At 35.5% G+C, this 19874-nt stretch overlaps 1 protein-coding gene across 1 annotated transcript in view; it reads left to right on the forward strand.

Annotated features, from left to right (window-relative positions):
• The window catches only part of ADGRV1 (adhesion G protein-coupled receptor V1), a 567434-nt gene that overhangs the window by 177104 nt on the left and 370456 nt on the right, over positions 1 to 19874 (forward strand). Inside the window, exons 53-61 of the mRNA XM_067731218.1 lie at positions 1701 to 1847; positions 4069 to 4324; positions 6009 to 6211; positions 7277 to 7453; positions 7823 to 8005; positions 10125 to 10304; positions 13445 to 13609; positions 16652 to 16769; positions 18588 to 18711. Coding sequence (XP_067587319.1) covers positions 1701 to 1847; positions 4069 to 4324; positions 6009 to 6211; positions 7277 to 7453; positions 7823 to 8005; positions 10125 to 10304; positions 13445 to 13609; positions 16652 to 16769; positions 18588 to 18711 — 1553 coding nt within the window. The remainder of the gene's footprint in view (positions 1 to 1700; positions 1848 to 4068; positions 4325 to 6008; positions 6212 to 7276; positions 7454 to 7822; positions 8006 to 10124; positions 10305 to 13444; positions 13610 to 16651; positions 16770 to 18587; positions 18712 to 19874) is intronic.

Consider the following 19874-nt stretch of genomic DNA (forward strand, 5'->3'; position numbering starts at 1 on the left):
CTTCCTGTGAGCCTGTCATTATGCAGGGGAGGAAACAGAAGACTCACGGGGCCTTCTCAGGATCTCATACAACTATGGAGGGCAGAGCTGGGGCTCCTGGGGCAGAACCCAAATGCTCTGCAGCTCAGCTTCATCTTCTCACCAGAAGCTGTGCTGCAGATGGGGAGTACATTCTGTTCCTCAACTATTTAAGCATAGATCGTGCTTTATGAAGCCTGTTTCACAATTGTTCTAGAGACACGAAGTCACCGTGGCCTGATCCTTGCCAATAGATATAGTATCCTAGGTTTCTTCAATCCGTTCAGGAAAATTCCTCAATACAGGCCTCTCGTGTCTGGACAGCCTGGTTCCAAGATGGGACTTTAGATGTTGAGAATTTCTTGAATATCTTCTGGCTGTATTAATCCTCATTTTACTAATCCTTGTTAACAGATGGCATGAAGCCTGAGAGAGGCTTCTCTTTTTAAAAAGCATTTTCTTTCTTTCTTTTTTTAAAGGCATTGTCTTTTGTGAGCAAATTATATGCATATTTTAAAATCAAAGCATTTTCTGTAGGAATGTGTGATTGCCTTGAGCAAGATTTTACTACTATGTAACATCTGTAGCAATGTGTTAAAATGCTGTGTAAAACGCTATAGGATTGGATATCTACTCAAGTTAGCATTCTAACTGGAAGCTTACATAAGCTTAAATGAAATTTCTTAATTTTATTTAAGAAATTAATAGGGGAGTCTTTTTTTTTAGATTAAGTAAAAGTAAGTAAAAAGACGAGAACAATATTACTGGAAATATTTTAAAAAATCTTTATACTCTGTGTTCTTGCTGTATTGCCTATGGAGAAACAAAAGTTATTGTAAGAAGAGAGTTTTTGGAGTATTAATTTTGAGGAAGCATTCATTAAATGGCTGGCAAGAGAAGTCTACAGGCCTTGGACAAAGAATGTTATAGTCACACAGAGGCAGAAATCAGTTTGGAACAAAGGAAAGAGGCTCAGAAGTATAGGTGAGAAGAAGAGAGTAAGGGTCTAACATGAGGGAAAAGGATCGTTCTGGCAGGAAAAACAGTTGTAAAGACCATGAGCTAAGAATGAAACATCATCCATGGAAACATCACAGCCTATAGAAATGTTTCAGAGGATATGAATTTAAGGATAAGAGACTTTTGTAAATGATCAGAAAGAGCTCACTGCTTCTCATGATGTCATTACATTTGGATGGGTCCTTGGGGACCACATAGACCAAACACTTATTTTACAAACAGGAAACAAAGACCTAGAGGGATTGCCAGAGCTTAACATAGGGGAGGAAGAAGATTTCTCTGTTCTCCTGACTCTCTCTGTGACACTTCTGTTGTATAAGCTATTTACATGCTATGTATACTCCTTTTAAAAATGTGTATGCTTTCTGAGTATAAAAATAATATGTTTATTGAAGAAAATTTGAAAAATATAGAACCTGGAAAAAAATCCTATAAAAATTAACCTTTTCATTTACTTTAACTTAGTCTTTTACTTATTCAGACACGCATGTTTTAAAGTAAAAATCATGGTCATCCTATATTACTGTTTTTTAAATATTGTTTTTAACATAATATGTCATGTTGCTTGGTACTGTGAAGTTTGCAAATGCATAATAGCATGACCTAAAAGTCTGCCTAGATGATTTCAAATAACCCCTTATGACTTCCTGTGTATTTTTCAGAATTCATTATATAAACAGGTGGAGGAAATGGAGCAAGATAGCCTAGTAACCTTGAACGTTGAACGCTTAAAAGGAACATATGGTCGTATAACTGTAGCGTGGGAAGCTGACAGAAGTATTAGTGATATATTTCCTACCTCAGGAGTGGTATGTAATTTACAAAATTATAGGAGAGTCACTTTTAAATTATGGTTACTTTTGATGCATGGGACCAAACCCTGTCTTGTGGGTGAAGTGTTTGAGTTTGACCATGTCAGCATTGGATTCCTCCTAATCACCATAGAGAGGGATACAAGTTAAGGTTAGTTTTATTGTTGTGATTCTTCTTTTTTCCCTATAATACCAAAATTATCTGTAAAAACATCATCCCTTTTGAGATTCAGTACACTGGTTGGCCAGATTATGGATGTATTACGCTGTCAGAAAGATAAAAGTAATCCAGCTGGGGCTGGAAATGTGGTTTTGAGATTTGGGTAGAATAGAAGCAGTAAATCGGGAACAAGTCCAGTGAAATAACAGGAAGTATGGAAGAGTAGACCAGAGTTGCTGAGTGATGTAGGTTGAGTTTCCTATAAATAGACTCTGAGATTGAGAGTTGTGGGCCAAAAGTTCATTGGGAAGAGCACGTATAAGGAAGTGAGGAAGGCAATCATGAGCAGAGGGAGAAGTTGATCCACAGACAGTTGTCCCTGAGGTGGAGTTTATGAGGGAGTTTTGGAGCTGAGCTTGTCCTCTGGAGTTGTTTCCAGTTGGGGCGAGGGGATATAATGTTGCATCCTGTTTTAGCTGTCCTTGACTTCTGGTCACTTTTTGGTTGAGGCATAACCTGGGGTGAAGAATATTATGGCAAATTTTATTGCAGTGAATATTTACTTTATTCAAGCTACCAAAACTGCAAGTTGTATCTCTCAGGTTCTGTGTGTTCTGAATTATAATATGCTTCCCCAATTAATATTTCTTATATAAGCATGATTAAAATGATTTCTAATTTAAATACACAATAATATCTTAGGTATGGACTGTATTTTTTTTTAATTTATGTATTTATTTTTGGCTGTGTTGGGTCTTTGTTGCTGTGCATGGGTTTTCTCTAGTTGTGGCGAGCAGGGGCTACTCTTCGTTGCAGTGTGCGGGCTTCTCATTGTGGTGGCTCCTCTTGTTGCGGAGCATGAGCTCTAGGTGCGTGGGCTTCAGTAGTTGTGGCACACAGGCTCAGTAGTTGTGGCTCACGGGCTCTAGAGCGCAGGCTCAGTAGTTGTGGCACACGGGCTTAGTTGCTCCGCGGCATGTGGGATCTTCCCAGACCAGGGCTCGAACCCGTGTCCCCTGCATTGGCAGGCAGATTCTTAACCACTGCGCCACCAGGGAAGCCCTGGAGTGTATTTTGGAAGAGAATTATCTTATCCAAAGGTCAGTAAGTTCTGTAAAGGGCCAGATAGTAAATATTTTAGACATTGAGGGCTATATGTTCTCTTTCCCAGCTATCAGCTTTGCCCTTGTAGCACAAGGGCAGCGATGTTATCAAATGACCTTTTCTGTTTTCCAATAAAGCTTAATTTATAAAAAATGGATTTGACCAAAGGGCAGTAGTTTTCTGACTCTTGATTTTATTAATAAAGCTCTTGAGTTTATATCCTGAAGTGCCTTCTTTAGGTAGAGAGATGAGTGTCAGCAAAATAGGCCTGTAATGCTAGTTTGAATTGTTTTAAATAGTATGTATCCCTATTACTAGAGAATAAAGTCTGAAATGGGGAAAAAAGGGAAATGACATTCAAGAAGACAGAAGCCCTATCAGAAAGGACTTCAGATGCTTTTTAGCAAATTTAGGCTTGACTCTTCAGACAGTGGAGACCCAGGAGGAGAGAGAGACTCTGATTTGTATCTCTGCCTATCTTTCTCTCTCTCTTTCTATTTTGATTGATTCATTGTTAAATAATACATCTATTCAGAGTTTAGGTGAGGGAAGTGGAAGTAGCACTCCTAGCAAAAGTTTTGTAGAGAAAAATGTTTAAACTATATGCCACCTTCTTTTATGTTTTTAGATTTTTATATATGGTATCCAGGGCTTAAATTTCCAGAAAGAGTATGTACTCAATATTTTATTAAGAAGATAGGTTTCAGGATAGGACAGTTTGGCTACATGTTTTATTAGCTAAGTTTTAGTAGTGGTTTACTTTTTCTTTTTCCTAACAATCTTCTACTTCTCATGTGAAAGGCATTTGATTGATTTGTAGGATCATATTATGTTGCTTAAATATCTCATTATTTAAGATATGGTCGATATTAAAAGATAATCTAACCTTTTGGTATTCTTACTGCACAGTGATAAGTAGAATATAAATAAAATCTTCTTTCTTTAAAATTTTAGATTTCATTTTCTGAAGGCCAGGCACTGTCTACAATTACTCTGACTGTTCTTGCTGATGACCTACCAGAGTTGTCAGAGATTGTGATTGTAACACTCATCCGTATTATCACAGAAGGGGTTGAGGACCCATCAAAAGGTGCTACTATTGATCAGAAAAGAAGCAAGTCTGTGATAACCACTCTGCCCAATGACTCGCCCTATGGCTCGGTGGGCTGGCATGCTGAGTCTCTCTTCGTCAGAGTAGCAGAGCCTAAAGGTAAATCTTGTTAAATATTTTTCAGGTTCTAGTAAGTTTTATTGGATGACTTAATTCTAATATTTACTAGGGATGTAATTTTCTTTTTTTACATGATATTTTTCAGTTTGACAGGTCATACTCAATCCTTTTTTACTTTTTGTTTGTTTCTATTAAATTTTCTGATCCTGTCGTTACACAGTGATATGGCTATATGAAATACTTTTACTTTTACTTTTTTTTTTTTTTTTTTTGCGGTACGCGGGCCTCTCACTGTTGTGGCCTCTCCCGTTGCGGAGCACAGGCTCTGGACGCGCAGGCTCAGCGGCCATGGCTCACGGGCCCAGCCGCTCCGCGGCATGTGGGATCTTCCCGGACCAGGGCTCGAACCCGTGTCCCCTGCATTGGCAGGCGGACTCACAACCACTGCGCCACCAGGGAAGCCGTACTTTTACTTTTTGAGACATTACTGTCATAATAGAAATAATAATATTTTAGTAAATCATTATAGTAGAAGTGTTTGGGTTTTATTTTACTTTCTCTTTTTCATTTTTGATATATCTGTTCTCTTTCCTCACTCAGATTTCTCCGCTATAGATTTTCAATAGTTATAGAAAACAATGAGCAGCACAGAGAAATGCATGTGGTACTCGAGGTGTTAATTATTAAACCCAAAGCAGTAATTAGAATAATATTTTTTCTGTGAAGCATAAGTGATCAGTGCCTCTTTTCCTGTTTCCTTTGAGCTTAGTGTTGACATCTTTGTCTAAATGACTATTCTTATCAACTGTAGAATAAATAGATTTTTATAGATAAAGGTCATTTGACTTATTTGAATAAAAGGTTATATATAATATATATGTATTAAGAATATGTGAAGGCTCTAAAATTTTCAGATAGGAACATGGACATCTTTCAAGGACCTTTTATTTAAATAGTTGATGGAAAAAAATGACGTGTAATTATGCATCTAGGTCTTTATATATCTGTACATATCGGAATAGAAAGAGTAATCTTAAAATAAAATGATCTGTTCATTTATCCATTCAACAGTCATTTTTGAAGCACCTAGTAAGTACCAGAAATTGTGCTATGTGTTCTGGAAACAAAGACACGGTATTTCGTCATTAGAAATTCACAGACTGGTAGGGAAATTGACAAGCATTTTTTTCATTTATATAGCAAACTAAATTTTAAAAATCTAAGAAATGAAATAAAAAATATGTGCTGGGAAATACTTTGAGCTTTGTGATAGCCACCTTTACTGTAAGAACGAAATTGCTCTTCTTCTAATGATTAGTTATTAAATGATGACTCTGTGTGCTTAATTTTTCATTTTCAAAGAATCTTCCTGGCATTTGTAATTAGCCCCTCTGCTCAACCAGCAGGTATGCACTTTCCTAAGATTTTCAGCAGTTTCTGTTAAAGTGTATGACATGTGCAACATAGGAGAGTGAATTAGAGTACCAGAAGTGGGGGTTTAGAACTGGGATATAATGCTAACAGCGTGTGGTGATTCTCACCACAACTTTGGAGACAAGGGATAAAACACTAAATACTCCTTGGGAGTATACATTGTCTTTGTTTTACCTCTCTTTTTTACCTGTCTGAAAGGGGTAGTGCAGAACATTCTATCCTAAGTGCTTGGAATAGCATCAACAGCAAGTAGAAAAGCTTACTTACTTAAGGCATGTCTGTCTCACAGAGAACATCACCACTCTTCAGTTACAAATTGTTCGAAATAAAGGACTACTTGGAGACATAGCCATTCAGTTGGTAGCTAAACCCAATTTCTTACTGCACGTCAGTAATCAAGCCACTGAGAATGAAGATTATGTGCTACAAGCACCAATGATCATAATGAAAGAAAACATAAAAGAAACTTATGTCAAAGTTGCCATTTTGCCGGTGAGTCTAAGGCTGCAATGAATGTGATGTAAAATAAAGGAAAATACTCTTGAAGGTAAAATTTTTAAAAAGGGTGCCTTTTAAATATAAAGATACAAGTACTCTAATGCTCCCACCCACCCTAATATTTAATAATGAATGACTATTTAATAACTGAAAGATAAAATAACAAGTGTATTAATTGTTTATATTTATTTGTGAACTGGAATATTGTTTGAATGAACTTTGAAGCATTGAATCTGGATTGATTATGTGTCTGGTTGGATCCTCTATTCTGTTGCTTTGTTAGTTGTTTTCAACTAATGATTGAATGAATAAAATACCCAAGTTAATCTGGTTATTTTTATTATTGCTTTTACAGGACAGTGTTTTCATTCCATGATGCAATCACTTGAATTAAGATTAGTCTTCAGATGCGGTTTAGATCTGGTTTTAGTGCTCTCACTCTCTTTCTCTCCTTCGTCTAAAGAGAATGTGTATATACGTCTGTAGTGATGCCCAAGAAACTGAAATTTGTTAATAGTATTATCACTAATATATAATTAAATATTGTATTTATATATTATAGTCCTACATATATTCATTATCATTCTTTTGAAATTTTTTATTACCTATTGAAAAATGAGGTAACAATTTTTAAAAAGTTAATTAAAATATAGGATTATAATTAGATTTACAAGTCCAGAGCTTTCACTTTTTAAGATGTATGTAGCATTTACCAGTTTCTCCTAAATTGAGGGGATGTTATATATGTAAAACATATTCAGTAGGATGTGGTCAAAATTGTAGGATAGATACTTTTAAAGAATTATTTTACTTGCTCATGAGTATGTGGCTTCCATTGAAACATCACCAATAAGCTTGAATATCCCCTAAGATTCTGAAGTTGTCAGTGGGGATGTACTAAAATATAAAAAGGAATCTTTTTTTATATGTGTGGTAGAGCTGCCCGTGCCTGTGGACAGTCATTCTTTACTGAAAAATATTGTATTTCCAATGCAAATCAAATATATTAAAAAAAATAAAACACCATCTCTCTCCCCTCCCCCTGTTCCTTACCCCCAGGATGATGCCCCTGAGCTGGAGGAAGGGTTTATTGTCAACATCACTGAGGTGTACCTGGTGAACTCTGACTTCTCTGCAGGACAGCCAAGTGTGCGGAGGCCTGGGATGGAAATAGTTGAGATAATGATTGAAGAAAATGATGATCCCAGAGGAATTTTTAATTTTCATGTTACCAGAGTGAGAGGAACTTTCACACATTTATAGTAATAACAAAAGCTTGTATCTGCTGATTTGGCCAGTATCATATATTTTCTGAAAAATAATTGACTTTTCTTGTAGGTATTAATAAATACCCATCTTGAAGTTTTTCTTATAGACTAATTCTTAGTTCTCTTTGAGCTAGAACAAAGGATTAAGCAAGTTTATTTACATTACATTTAAATGTAAGAGTTCTGAAGACCGAATATGCATACTTACAGTCAACTATTGATTTCTACTTTGAAGAGTGAAGTATAAGAACTAATAACAGAAATAATAAGTTTAGAAAGTGATGACTTACATGAGTTACTTTTGTCTTGCATTTTAACTTATATTCTTTATTTAAAGGATGTTGGTGGAGTTATTACTGCCTATGAGGTACCTCCACCCCTGAACATTCTTCAAGTTGCTGTAGTCCGGCTGGCTGGAAGCTTTGGGGCAGTAACTGTTTATTGGAAAGCAACACTGGACAGTGCTGGCCTGGAAGACTTTAAGCCATCTCACGGGATTCTTGAATTTGCAGATAGACAAGTATGCTAGTTACAGACATATTAACATTTTTTGGTTGTACTTGAAACATTTTATAGGCATCCACCAAATGAATGTGCAGTAGTGATTGCTGAATGTATTAAATTCTAAATTTCCATGTCAAGCCAACAGAGGTATCGTTAGTTAATGTATAATTTTTTAATGGACATGGGAAGAGAATATAAATAGGCAAGAATCTTACCCTCTCTGAAATTCCCCACCTTACTCTATTTTAAATAGAAGTTATAAAATGATAATAACTGGCTTGGAAGTGCCTAAGAATGTATAAAATACTGCCTGATGAACTAGACTATTCCTGTGAACTTTAGATTCTTATATTCTAATTGTTTCTTAATGATTATAAATATAATTTTTTTTTAGGATTTGCAGTAGAAGTGTATGCATTTATTACTAAAGACATTTATTATTATGTACATTTATTATTACCCAAAGATTTTTTTACAATTAAAAAACACTAAAATGATAGAAAAGGAACAAAGTAGTTAAAACTGGAAAAAATTGAAAAACAGTATTCTAGATTTGGGCCAACCAATCTTAAAAATTACAAAATATTCCTTAAGAATTGTAAGCTTGTGAACTGGGCATTTTGCAATATGTAAGAATTTTTGATAAATTTTTAAATCAGTAAGTGGAAAAAGCATGTGAACAACCATGAAAATGTTAGTAACTTCAAATAGCAGTATCTGTTTACATGCAGTCTGATTTTGCCTGCACAGATTTGCACAGTGTGCATCAACTTATTAGTTGCCGTTAGGGGGATAGTAAATACTGCTAAAAGATAAGCATACAGATCTAGATTTTCCTACACATAAAGGTCTATTGTTAATATTTGAAATCATGAGATTTTAACAAATTTAAGACTTTAAAACATTTCCTACTAAAAGGAGGGGAAATGCAGATTTTCATGTTAAAAGTAGAAACAAATAAATTGATTTTTCATTGAAGTAACCTTCCAACTTTATATTATCAGGACTTTATTCTTTTCATGAAGTTAAAGTCCCATCACTTAGCAGCACCCTTAGGATCATCATCATTCTTAAATTTAACATCCTGTAGGGAAAGTATTCTGTGTTCTACAGTACTGATTTGAGGTGCAGACATTTTGACAAGCTTGTATTTTAGCATTTGATTTTGTTCAGGTTTCTCTTTCTCTGAATGTGACGTCCAGATTTCTCACTTTTCTCTGTTACTATATTAAAGGTGGATTTACATAGGAAAACTTTTTTTTTTGATAAATGTCTGTGTCATTTCCCTTTGGGATATAGAAAATATTTTAAATATGGACATACAGCTGGGATATTTTTATGACTAATAGTGAAATCACAAGCTGGACCAAAGTTTTACTCATTTATAAGTTATAAAAACTTGTAACATAGATCCAGACAGATGAATGAACTCCTGATCACAGAGTTCTAAAAACATGAAATTTGGGTTTTCTTCCTGCCTTTTTCCCTACATTATAAGAACAGTAATTTGAAACCGAAGGGATTTATTCTAGTTACAGAAGACAGTAATAATTTATACGGTACCATTTTATATCAGGTCGTATTAATGCTAAGTATACTAAAATTTATGTTTGTGCAATGGTAATTAGAGCCTGCATGACATTTTAAATATTTTTCTTCAAGAATAAGCCTTCATTGTTTTTTTGAATCTATAAATTATCCTATATTTTATTACATATATAATTTCCTCTATCTTGGAAACAATAGACTGAAAAGTTTTGACTTTGAAATACTATAAATATGTGACTTTTTTTTTTTTTAATTTTTAAATTTTTATAGAAAAATTTTGGCCACACTGCACGGCTTCTGGGATCTTGGTCCCCTGACCAAGGATTGAACCCAGGCCCTCAGCAGTGAGAGCACAGAGTCCTAACCACTGGTCTGCCAGGGAATTCCCTGACTTTTAAATAGTATTATGAACACCACAGGCAAAAATTCCTGCTTTTTTCTTTGGTACTGTGTTTCTAAGTTTCAACTAAAAAGTTAAAATATATGCGATCAAAAACTGCTATTACATTTTACCTTCTCTGCCTCTCTCCCTCCCTTTTTCCTTCTCTCCCTCCCTCTTTTCCTTCTTTCCTTCTTTTCTTTTATAGGTTATCGCAGTGATAGAAATCACCATAATTGATGATGCTGAATTTGAACTCATGGAGATATTCAATATTTCCTTAATCAGGGTGGCTGGAGGTGGCAGACTTGGAGAAGATGTTGTGGTAACTGTTGTTATTCCACAGAATGATTCTCCATTTGGAGTGTTTGGATTTGAAGAAAAGACTGTAAGTGAAATATATCAGGAAGGGGGGGGGGGTGCCTTCCCCTAAACTAATTTTTCATGTAATTTATAGTAGAAAGGTCTTTTTCTTTTTTTTAAAAAAAAAATACTCTGCATTACTCTTTACTTACAGTTCTTTTCTCAAGGCTCATTTGAGTTGGCTATTGAATTAGGGGCCAATCTGCTAACCTGTGCACACAGTTTTGTAATAGTGAGAGCTCTTAACATCAGGCAGTTACAAAGGGGTGTAATAGACTATGAGGTACTTTTTGTCTATACATTCTGTTCTGTACCGGCTCTGCTACCAGACTGCCATCCTGGTTACAAGGCAGGATTCTGTCATGCTCCAGTTTTACACCCCAGGAATGGATTTAGCTGAGGAGGGATTTATATTCCCCACCTTTCAGGCCCTCTATCTTGATTTATACTGAACAAAACACTACAGTCGCCCCAGCTCCTGTGTTTCTATGTATTTCTTCTCTCTCTCCCCTCTTACTTCTCATGGGCTGCCTACTTCTAAGACCTGCAAGAGTGAGCCTAAATATTATTATTAATATTCTCTCCCCTGAGAGAGAAAAAAAAGCTTTGGCTAGTACAAAATTATCTCTCTACCTTAACTATACAATGAGGTGCTATAAACTATATCATAATTATTATGACATAATGATTATATCATCATCATTATGACTTTACCTTTCAAAGGAAATTTCAAGATGAAATAATCATACAAATATTTAGATAATTTCGATAGACACAGCAACTTTTCTGGCTTCTTTGTCACCATTCCCTTTATTTAATCACTTATAGGTAATCAGTAATTCACCATAGATCATTTTAAATAATAGCAAATTGTCTAATGCCTATTGTCTTTACTGTTCAGTGGATGCAAGGCTAGACCTGCAACTTGCATATCAGGGCTGGGCTTCCTAGATGCTCCAAAATTTAGATAAACCCTAATAATTGCCTAATTATTTGATCATTGAAATTTCAACTTCATAAGAAAATGGAAACTATAAAAGGAACAGAACCCTTCTACTGCTGTAGCCTATTTGAGACTCTTTTTCTTCCTTGAGAAAGGAATGAGCAGAAATAAATGTAAAGAGTGGTAGATTCACAAAAGAGTAGCTGTGAATGTTTTCTAGGCAACCTAAAAAGTCTGGAAAATACAAAATGTATAAAGAAAAGTGTAAAAGTACCCATAATATTATTGTTCTAAGATAGATATCGTTAGTATTTTGTCATATTTCCATCCAGGCCTTCTTTGCATATATGCAGAGAAATATTTTAATATATACGAGTATGTAATTTATTTTTATAAAATGTACTAAATGTACTAAAAATGTATTCTCTGTTACCTTCTGAGGTTAGATAAAAGGTTCAGGGTTTAAGTAGTCCAACCTCCAACTGATGAAATGTTATAATAATGTTTTTGCTTTTAACTTTGTCACACTTTTGGACTTAGCCATTGGATGGTATATTTACAGGTTTCTCTCACCTTTTGAGAAAATGAAGGAGTTATGCTACTATCCATAAATAATTTCTGTTTATTCATTTTATCTTAACTGCTGTCGTAAACCTTACTGCAATAACTTTAGTGCATCCTTGATCTGGGAACTACTGTCTTATTGTAATAGCCTCAGATTTCCAACTTGTCTTATAGTCTAAAAGTAAGATTTAAGGTACCCAAACCCTTGTTGTGAGGAGTGAGTTGATACATGTAAAGCACATATAATTGGGCTTTACCCTCAATAGGTGTCAATTGCTGTTTTAATTGTTGATAGTATTAGTAGTAGCTTGTGGCTCAACCCTTTGTGGCTACTTTCCTTGTATCCTATCTTTCTTATAGCCGATAGCTCTTGATAACTTGGAGTTTATCTTTTAACCTGTATCTAAGATACACAATATTGTGCACATAGTGAACATTCTGGTAGCATTATTTGGTGAGACAGATTATATTCAAAACTGAAGAACACTGAGAAAGGATTATTGGTATTAATCTGTCAAAATTAATAAGCTTCTCACAGGGAAATGTGCTGAGTATACCAAATCACTGGGAATCGCAGAGACTCCTGGAAATATGCTTGTGAAACTGAAACTAGAATATTATTATCTATGGAAACGAAAAGGACTTATATACGCAGTTTGTTTATAATGGATTTTTTTTCTTTCTCACTTTGCTTTTTTCTTACTTGATATTTCTGGTGTCTGAGGAGTGCTTTGAACAGCACTGCGTGTGGAGTCAACATCTGAACTAAATCGCAGGCTCCTTTTCTCCAAATACATGTATATCTGTGCTCCTCAGCTTTCTTAGAGTTTTTGTGAGGCTTAAATAAGATAAAGTATGTGCAAGAACTGACACATAATAGAAGCTCAACAAATATCGGTTGGCTCCAAATCCCTACTCTTGGCACCAAGGCAAAAATCTCATGAAATAAAAACCCAACAAGAGTGAATTATACACTCGTTAAGTGTCTTTCTTGAAAATGGAAAGCATTGTGTTATATTTTTGTATTTACATAACAAGTGCATAGTACAGGCTCAGTTTGGACTTTGCTTCACAGAGTCAATATGTGTAATTCATATTAGGTCTGTATTATGTGGGGAGCCTGACTGCCGTAAAAGAACCCCCAAATCTCAGTTTCTTAATCTAATAAGAGTTTATTTCTTCTTTATGCAAAAGTCCTACATCACTGTTCCTAGTTGGGGTCTTATGGACACCTCTTCTCCAACTGGCATCTCAGGCACCAGAGTCTCTCCATCTGTGACTCTGTCCTCCTCTAGTCATCCAGCAAATGGAGAAAGAGGGAATGTGGAAGATTGTGTGAAGTTGATGGCCAGACAATGATTAGCATACTTCACTTCTGCCTGAATTATTTTGGCCAGAATTCAGTCACAAGCTCCACCTAATTGAAGAAGGGGCTAGGAAATGCCAAGTAGCTGAGTGTCTAGGGCAAAAAGGGAATGGGATTTGGTGAAACATTTTTTTTCTGCCACATGATTGTAACATGCTGTGATTAGAGTTCTAAATTCAAAAATTGCCGTCATTGAGAAGAGAAATGAGATTCTGTTTGTTCTTCCTGCTGCTTTTCACTCTTTTTTTTTTTTTTTTTTTTTTTTAACCTTACTGGATTTTCTTTTTTTCAGGTAATGGTTGATGAATCCCTTTTGTCTGATGACCCTGATTCATATGTGACATTGACAGTTGTCCGGTCCCCAGGAGGAAAAGGAGCCATCCGACTTCAGTGGACCATAGATGAGATGGCTAAAGACGACCTCAGTCCTTTGAATGGGACACTTCATTTTGATGAGGTATGATCGTCATCAGGACTCCTGTAGTTTTTCTCTAATTTGTCTTTGTTTGATTTTCTGAATTTTTTGAAATCATATGCACCGTGGAGAAAAATCACACACACACACACACACACACACACACACACACACACACACACACACACACACACACACACACACACACCACCCCAAGATGTCTGAAATTTATTTCAGGCACTACTTACATCCCACCCTTAAAACTGCTCTTTTCTTGACATATCCTCCCCTGATTGAGGGCAAAACCAGTCAACTGAGCCGGACATGTGGGTGTCATCCCCATCTCTACCCATTCTGTAACTCTTGCATATATTTGACAGCTGAGTTTAGTCACTTTTCCCTTTTAAATACCCTTTCTGTTCTCATACTCTGTCATGGCTGTGACAATCCGAGCCTCCACCATCTTTCCTTGGATGGTCTTTTAACTGATATTCCCACTCCATGTCTTTTCCCTTTTCTGTCCAGTATCCGTGCCACTGAGTAGGGTTATTTTTCTATAAGGAAGATCTCGTTATGCCACCCCCTACTTAAAATGATCCAGTGGCAGCGTCTTACCCACAGAACTTCAGGCTCTGAAATGTGGAACACAGAGCCTCTCGGAGGGAATACAGGCTGTACCTTCCTCCCAGTTAATCTGAGCACAGAGTTTCACTGTGAATGCAGTGTAACCAGAACCAAGGGGCATTTATCTATCAAACTCTGAACTCTTTTTTTCCTGGAAGGAGGGATGGAGAGGTGGAAGAGAATTGTCAGGCTGATTCTTAAATCCATATGGAAATGCAAAAGACCAAGAATAGTTTCAGAAACTCACAAAGAAGAATGGAGGGTGCTCCTTCCTAACTAAACTTAAGATAATATGTAGCACAGGTAAATGTGACAGTATGATATTGGCTCTGGGATAGACAAATAGACCAAAGAGAAGAAACTGGAGAGTCCAGATTTATCAATCTTTTATGGTTTTTGCTTTCATGTTTTCATAAATCTTTCCTAAATTAGTAAAAACGAAAGCAAAAGGAAATTAGTTAAAAACCAGAAAACATGATGAATAAGTTTTTTTAAAAGCAACAAAAAATAACTTCACAAAATAAGAACAAGCAAGAAAGAACCATTAAAAGAGAAAGTATAAAATTTTAAGAGATTACTTTGTACATATCTAGACAAATGAATGTAAATATCTATATGAAATTGACTCTAATAGGTAAATAGTAGATATAGAAAGTCTAAGCAGATGAATTTCTGTAAACGAAATAGAATTTAAAAAATTAAATAGGAGACTAGAAGGTCCCCAAGGTGGTTTTCTAAAAGAAATTTGGCCAAACATGTAAAGGTAAGATGATCCCAATGAAACATGGTCAATCTATTTTTTTTTGAGTCTATTGACCTTTTATCAGAGCTTTCAACACCAAACAACACAAAAGCAAATACTTTTTTTTCATTCAGTTTTCTAATAGGTGATGAATAAATTAATCGGTGATGCCCTCTGGCAATCCATTTGCCACTTAGACATTCTGCCACCATTTTTGAGGTGTTGGTTACTCTAATAGAATTAAAGATCTCAAGCCAGATGGCACAGATATTTCATCCACTCATTTCTTAGGTTCTGATATGCAGTGCCTCAAGAAACATTTCGGTTGCATGCCCTAAACCTCTATAAACTTCTCATTTGTCATGAGAAGAATTTAGAAATTACTTTGAAATTTCTGTAAAGATTTTCCATAGTAATAATGAGCAGTCATTTCCCAGTTACTAGATCTACTTCCCAGATGATTAGAAAGATTTTCTGATGTTGAGCAGGATATCTGTACCAAAATGGCAAATAGTCTGATCTTTTACCCCAGGGAATAAGGCCATCCTTGTTCAGAGTACTGTATCAGGAGGGGTGAGTTTATGGGTCACCCTGGACTTGACCCTCTCCGTCTTGTTCTTTGCTTACCAACCTGGTGCGTTCCATGTACCTCTGCATAATAGCTTTACTGTTCTTGTATACTCAGCTACTGACATACCTACGTCTCCATTCTAACAAATGGCTTTGTACCTAAGCATATAGTTCAGAGCCGCTAATTGACAATGTGCAGAGAGTAAAAGGGATGGGAGTGATTAATTGCATCCCAGGAACTATAGATTTTCCATGAGTGCATTTAATAAGGTCTGAGGCAGGAAGTATACATTTTCCTAGCAGCTCTTGTAAAATTTTTAAGAAGTACAGTTACTGTAAAATATAAAAAAAGGACTCTTATGAAGAGAGGACAGCTTGAGTGAAGAGATTAGAATAATGCTTTTAATAATAAAAATCTCAAAGAAGAGATGCGATTGCGGAACTAAGATGTACATAAGAAGCAATAAACAGCAGAATTCAAACTATAGAAAATTAATCAGTGATGCATAGGACAAATTTGAGGGTTTTTTATCAGTATACGGAGGAGGCGGTGAAGATAAAAGTGATTTCTGTCACGGTTATGTCTCGAAGTATTAAGCTGGTTGTCTTCTATATATTTGCTTTTCCTTATTCTTTCTCTTCCAGCCTAGACTGAAAACTTAGCCCATGTTCCAAGAAATTACTGAGCTAAGTTTAAGCCAAGAGAGGGAAGGAATAATAGTGAAAATGCTTGAGATCAACACCTATGGAAGGAATGGGAAGGAAGCAGGAGTGGGTAGAGGGCAAGGAGTAAAAATGGGTAGTAGAAAGATAACCTTTATAAGTATTAAACCTATGACGTTCATCTATTTACGTCATGCTATGACCATTTAATTCTAAGTGATCGAACTTTGAATGGTTGAAAATTTTCAGGAAATTTAAAAGTTGTGTTAACATTTCCCCCCCTTTTTCCTATTACGAACCTTAATTGGATTTATGCTCAGAGCTAATTTTTACATAGTAATTCTCTCTAGCAGAAACTCATAATTCTAGGGCACAGAAAGGACACACTTTAAAAAATGCTTATGAACATAAATGTTATTCTGCTAATGAGAATTCAAAACTTCGGTCAATCTGGAAAATGTGTTATTCCTCCTCATTTGATGTAGACTGAGTTCCAGAAGACCATTGTGTTGCACACACTTCAAGACTCCATGTTGGAGGAGGACAGGAGTTTCACCATTCAGCTGGTACCAGTTGATGAGGTAGAAATATCTCCAATAAAAGGTAAGAGAAATCGACATTTTTGGAAAAAAAGTAGATTTTTAGAAAAATGTAACCAGATACTCAATAGTTACAAAGATAGGTAGTATTAGTTTTTATAATTCCTAAAACATTTTCTAAATCATAAAGATGTTATTTCCTACTTGTATAACAGCTAAAGACTTTTTAAAGCTAAAATTACCATACCCAATGTTGGTAAGGTCATATGCCAAAGACTTCATACTACTTAGCTGTGTGATTTTTTAAAAGAAAAAGATGTTTGTTTTAGCAGTGTTTATAAAGTAAAATATGAAAGCTTCTTAAATGATCCTACAGTAGGAGACTGGTTAAATGTAACAGAATACTATGCAACTATTCAAAAAATGTGGCAGAAAAAGCCTTACTTACATTAAAATTAAGAACACTTCATTACATGGATAATTGTTACATTAATAAAATAGGCTTTGTAACAACATGTTCAGTGTAATCCCGTTTTTGTCACGTGCATGTCATAAACATGTTTGGAATTATTTATTTGAAATGTTGATAGTTGTTTTTGATTACCTATATTTTCTACACCTACTTACAATGATCACGTTACTTTTCTAATAAAATGTTATTTTAAAACTTAGCATCTTATTATGTCTCTTTCAGCCTATCTATTGCCTATTTTGATCAGAAAGTAATTACTTAGATTTTGACATTTCAGAAACAGGCATCATAATTCTCACTTGCCTGTGGTCCATGTGAAAATTTGTTTCTTCGGTCAGGAGAGAAAGGATTACTGGATCTAAAATGGTTTCATTATAGTACAAATAGTAATAACCATAAAAAATGGCCCAGCAACTTTGATATGAAAGCTTAGTTACTGTTGCATGTCCTTTTTTGCCATCAAGAACTTCATCCCATGCAAGGGTTCGTGGTCAAAGAAGCAGAATTCCGTGGCTAAAGAAATTCACAGAATTGTAGAGTATTGTGTACTGTCACCTATGAAATCACCTAGGGTAGTTATTCCTTTTGCATTTATATATAGAGTACTTCCAGCACGCATTTGAGGGAATCATATCTTTGCATTATATTCTTCCATAAGTCTTAAGTCAGCTCAGTTGTCTACATTGTGTTAAAAGTCAGGGTTGATATTATATACACTAATTAGACGCAAGAACAAGAATATACCAGTGGATCAAGGTAAATCATTTGTTAATATAAAAGATTCATAATATATTTCTAACTGTGATATACTTGCACTTGACAAACCACTCTTGATCCCATTGATCCATTGCCAAAGAAAGTGATAGTATAGTAATCCAATCCTTTATGTGTGCTTCTGCAAACAATTCTATTTAAGTTACTGCTAAATTATGATATGAATACTCAAATTACTTGATATGGTTTTTATTTCAATTTTAGTAGGAACACTTAGAAGCAAATGGCAGAGTCAGAAAATTAAAAATAAAAAAGGGCCCCCAAGAATTCTAGTTTTTGCTACATAGCTAATATATACAGCCACATAACCCATTTCAGTGAGCTACAAAATGGTAGAAGTGGATTAATGCACATGGTAGAAGAGTACTTACTTATCATGGGAGCGATAGTGGAAGTACTGCCCACTTTATCCCTTTCATTAAAACGTGATCTTGGGCAAGTCATTTGCCTTAGTGTCTTCAATGCCTCTATGTGCTTAAATGTCTGCGCTGGTAAAATGAGGATAACTTATATGATTGTCATGAGGACTAACTCACAAGATTAGTATATGTAAAGTCCTTAGAACATTGCCAGGCATGTACTAAGTGAATCCATTTGTTTTCTACATAAGTGGTGTATATATCATCTTCAACTCAGGTAGCGCATCAATAATCATTCGAGGAGATAAGGGAGTGTCAGGAGAAGTTGGGATAGCTCCATCATCTAGGCACATCCTCATTGGGGAACCCACGGCAAAATATAATGGTACTGCTATCATCAGGTAAGGATTTTCTAATTTTTGTTTGCCTAGGTGAGGGTTTTGAAGTTTTATTTAAATAATTAGTATTATTAATTAAATACATTGTTCTGAATACAGACATATTCTTCAGGCATTGTCTTTTTACATATTTGTAAAATCCTGTGGAGAGTAGAACATATTTTTGATAAAAACTGAAGGTATGTTTTGAGTTATCTTGATGTTAGATCCTGAGAAGTTTTCTTTTCTTTTTTTTTTACACCTTTATTGGAGTATAATTGCTTTACAATGGTGTGTTAGTTTCTGCTGTATAACAAAGTGAATCAGCTATACATACGCATATATCCCCATATCTCCTCCCACTTGTGTCTCCCTCCCACCCTCCCTATCCCACCCCTCTAGGTGGACACAAAGCACCGAGCTGATCTCCCTGTGCTATGCGGCTGCTTCCTACTAGCTATCTATTTTACATTTGGTAGTGTTTATATGTCCATGCCACTCTCACACGTCATCCCAGCTTACCCTTCCTACTCCCTGGGTCCTCAAGTCCGTTCTCTATATCTGCATCTTTATTCCTGTTCTACCCCTAGGTTCTTCAGAACCTTCTTTTTTTTTTTAGATTCCATATATATATATATATATATATATATATATATATATATATATATGTGTGTGTGTGTGTGTGTGTGTGTGTGTGTGTGTGTTAGCATATGGTATTTGTTTTTCTCTTTCTGACTTACTTCACTCTGTATGACAGTCTCAAGGTCCATCCACCTCACTACAAATAACTCAATTTCGTTTCTTTTAATGGCTGAGTAATATTCCATTGTATATATGTGCCACATCTTCTTTATCCATACATCTGTTGATGGACATTTAGGTTGCTTCCATGTCCTGGCTATTGTAAATAGAGCTGCAATGAACATCGTGGTGTATGACTCTTTTTGAAGTACGATTTTCTCAGGGTATATGCTCAGTAGTGGGATTGCTGGGTCGTATGGTAGTTCTATTTTTAGTTTTTCGAGGAACCTCCATACTGTTCTCCATAGTGGCTGTATCAATTTACATTCCCACCAACAGTGCAAGAGGGTTCCTTTTCTCCACACCCTCTCTAGCATTTATTGTTTGTAGATTTTTTGATGTTGGCCATTCTGACTGGTGTGAGTTGATACCTATTGTAGTTTTGA

Source organism: Pseudorca crassidens, chromosome 3 (genome assembly GCF_039906515.1).
Source record: "Pseudorca crassidens isolate mPseCra1 chromosome 3, mPseCra1.hap1, whole genome shotgun sequence".
In the NCBI taxonomy this organism is placed as follows: domain Eukaryota; kingdom Metazoa; phylum Chordata; class Mammalia; order Artiodactyla; family Delphinidae; genus Pseudorca; species Pseudorca crassidens.